Raw genomic sequence first — 2,840 nt, forward strand, 5'->3', positions numbered from 1 at the left:
TGCATGTATATATATTATTTGTTATGTATGGTTAGAACATGTTGAGTCATTAGACTAACTAGATTTGGATGGTCGCGGGTGAGGTTGATTTTGAGAGAGGCGCTAACGCTTGAGTAGATCGGGTCCGTGATTACACTCTCGAGGGACTCTTCTTTTCCACACTATATTAAGATTTAAAGTTTTGAAGTAAAGATTTTGAGTATTATTTTATTAAATATTTTATGTTTTGTTTTGAATTTTAGTTTTTGGATTATTTTAAAATTGATGTAAGATTTTGTGGGTGACAATTTATGGATTTTGTGTACATAAGATTTTTAAATATTAGTTTTTATGTTGGATGATTTCGAAGTTGGAGGAAAATATTTATAAAAAAATTAGTAATATTTATTATATTTTAAAATTAAAATTAAGTGACGTTTCAATACGTCAATATAACGCATTTCAACCGATAAAAATGAATTAAATCGGAGCGGCTAAAAACTCGAAAACTAACATCTTACAATACGAACAAGATCTTGAATTTCGGGCTCGATCTCGTCAAGATCATAACTTAAACTTGTCGCTAGCGGTCTCAAGGTGAAGCCACTCACCGGAGCTCGTCGGAAAAGAGCAAAATGCGGCTACACAGTGACTAAAAACGAGCTGGAAAAACAGTAGGAATTAGAGGAATGAAATGGATTTCAAATTTAATACTCTAGTCCACAAATCAACCTAAACATGAAGCTAAACTCACTGGAATGCAAGGAAGTAACCACGCATGCAGATGGATCATAACAGGGCTCTAAGCTGCTCGGTTCCTTTGATTCTATCCCCTACAAGCTTCGTCCAACACTCAGCTACAATCCACGACGATCGGAGCTTCGATCTGCTGAAGCTAGAAGCTGCACGGTGGCTGGAAAAATGCAGGGAAGGGGCGACGAGAAACAGGGTTTCTCTTTCTTCTTCTTTTTCTAATTATGGTAAATGTATGTATAATGTCAATTAGTTACTAAAAATAGTAACTTATGCTCATTTGACCCGATTTGAATTTATTTTGCTCTCATGTGTTATTTTAACTCCGGATATATTTTATATTGTATTACCTCCGATACTCTAAAATACATATTTTTAACACACTTCCTGAATTTATTTGGTATAATTAATGATTTTAATTTACAACCCAATAATCATTCTAAATATTTCAAAATAGCGGATAATTAATTCTAGGGCCTTATAATGTTAGAGCTCATCCAATCCACATATTTTGATACTATACTGAGAAGATTCTCTATGGAGGAGTCAAAGAGAGGATATTTTCCTATGTGTCATGGGGTGAATATATCCAATTCTATATTCCCTAAGGCTGATGAAGAGATAGAAACCATGAGCCGCATTCCGTATGCGTTTGCTATAGGCAGTATAGTATATGGTATGATATCTACTCGATCTGACATTTCATTTGAACTGAGTATTGTGAGCACATATCAATCGAATCTTGGTCCATTGCATTGGAAGGCCGTGAAAGACATTCTTAAGTAGTTGAGAAGAACTATTAATTTTTTCTTGGTTTACGGGAGTGGAAAATTAAAATTGGAATGCTATACTGATTCTAGCTTCCAATCAGATATGGATGATTCAAAATCAATTTCTGAATTTGTATTTAAGCTCAATAATAGTGATGTTTCTTGGAAGAGTTCCAAGCAAGACGCCACAACGGATTCAACCACTGAGGCCGAATACATAGGTGCATCTTTTGTGGTAAAGGAGGGGGTTTGGATGAGGAATTTCTTTCAAGAATTGGGTGTCATTCCTCAAACAATTGATCCAGTCTCGGTATGCCGCGAAAACACTGGTTCCATTGCGCAAGAAAAGGAACTGATGTCTCATTAGCGATCCAAACATATGCTGAGGAAGTTCCACATAATTCGAGTGATTGTGGGAAGATGAGACATATCAATCGAGAGAGTCGCCCTTGCAGATAACATTACTGATCCATTGACGAAGCCCCTGCCAGGACCATTGTTTGAGAAGCATCGTGAACCAATAGGTCTAAAATCCATGGGTAGTTGGCTGTAGGGAAAGTGGTAGATTGTTAGAGTAGGTGTCCAGCTAGCCAACTTGTGTCTTGGGTTTTATTTTCTCTGATTTAAAAAAACTATCTTTATTTTAGTAATATTGTACGGTTTTATCCAGTTATGACATTTACTTTATCTGTATACTCTTGCAAGCAGCATAGAAATAGTCCTTGAATATATAATAAGTACCATAAGGTCTGTCTCTCAACGTAAGACCATGAAACTCATTAGGAAGTTTATACATTCTAAAAATGTTCCTAGTCGAATCAGCAGCCTAAAATAAGGATAAAAGTCGCTTTAACTTGATACTAGAATCTGTTATATAAACTCCATTTTATTGGTAAGGGCATGATGATGTCTATTTATACAAATGGGTAATCATGTGATGATTCACTGAACAACCCTCCCTCGTACTGTTCAAGTGGTTTTACTTATCGAGTTGAATAGTCTGCGGGTATGGTTGTAAACTATTAGTCCTTTGACCCTAGACAATGCTCTATGTACTAGCATGCAATTTGATCTGTTTACCGTACTTTTAAACTACTTTAAATTTGCGAAAAAATAAAAAATTTCTTAATTAAATAGAAACCTTCAAATTGCGATAACAATAAACTGATCATTCAAAATATTTGCAACGAAAAGATCACAATTAACTTTTGCTAAAACACTTGGTTAAATATCGTAAACAATAACGTGAAATCAGACTATTTGAAACACTGCATAATTTCTTAAAAACATGGGCGGTCCTCAGGTTTAGCCTCCTGCTCAGTCCAAGCGGCTCATTGG

The 2,840-nt window shown here is 35.4% G+C and overlaps 1 protein-coding gene across 1 annotated transcript; it reads left to right on the forward strand.

Moving 5' to 3' along the window:
* Window positions 1-1,269: 1,269 nt before the first annotated feature.
* LOC142505043 (uncharacterized) lies at window positions 1,270-1,869 on the forward strand. The gene is made up of 2 exons (XM_075617868.1): window positions 1,270-1,408; window positions 1,604-1,869. The coding sequence occupies exons 1-2, from the start codon at window positions 1,270-1,272 to the stop codon at window positions 1,867-1,869; spliced, it is 405 nt and encodes a 134-aa protein (XP_075473983.1).
* Window positions 1,870-2,840: the final 971 nt, after the last annotated feature.

The sequence above is a fragment of the Primulina tabacum genome, chromosome 10, assembly GCF_025594145.1.
Source record: "Primulina tabacum isolate GXHZ01 chromosome 10, ASM2559414v2, whole genome shotgun sequence".
Lineage (NCBI taxonomy): Eukaryota > Viridiplantae > Streptophyta > Magnoliopsida > Lamiales > Gesneriaceae > Primulina > Primulina tabacum.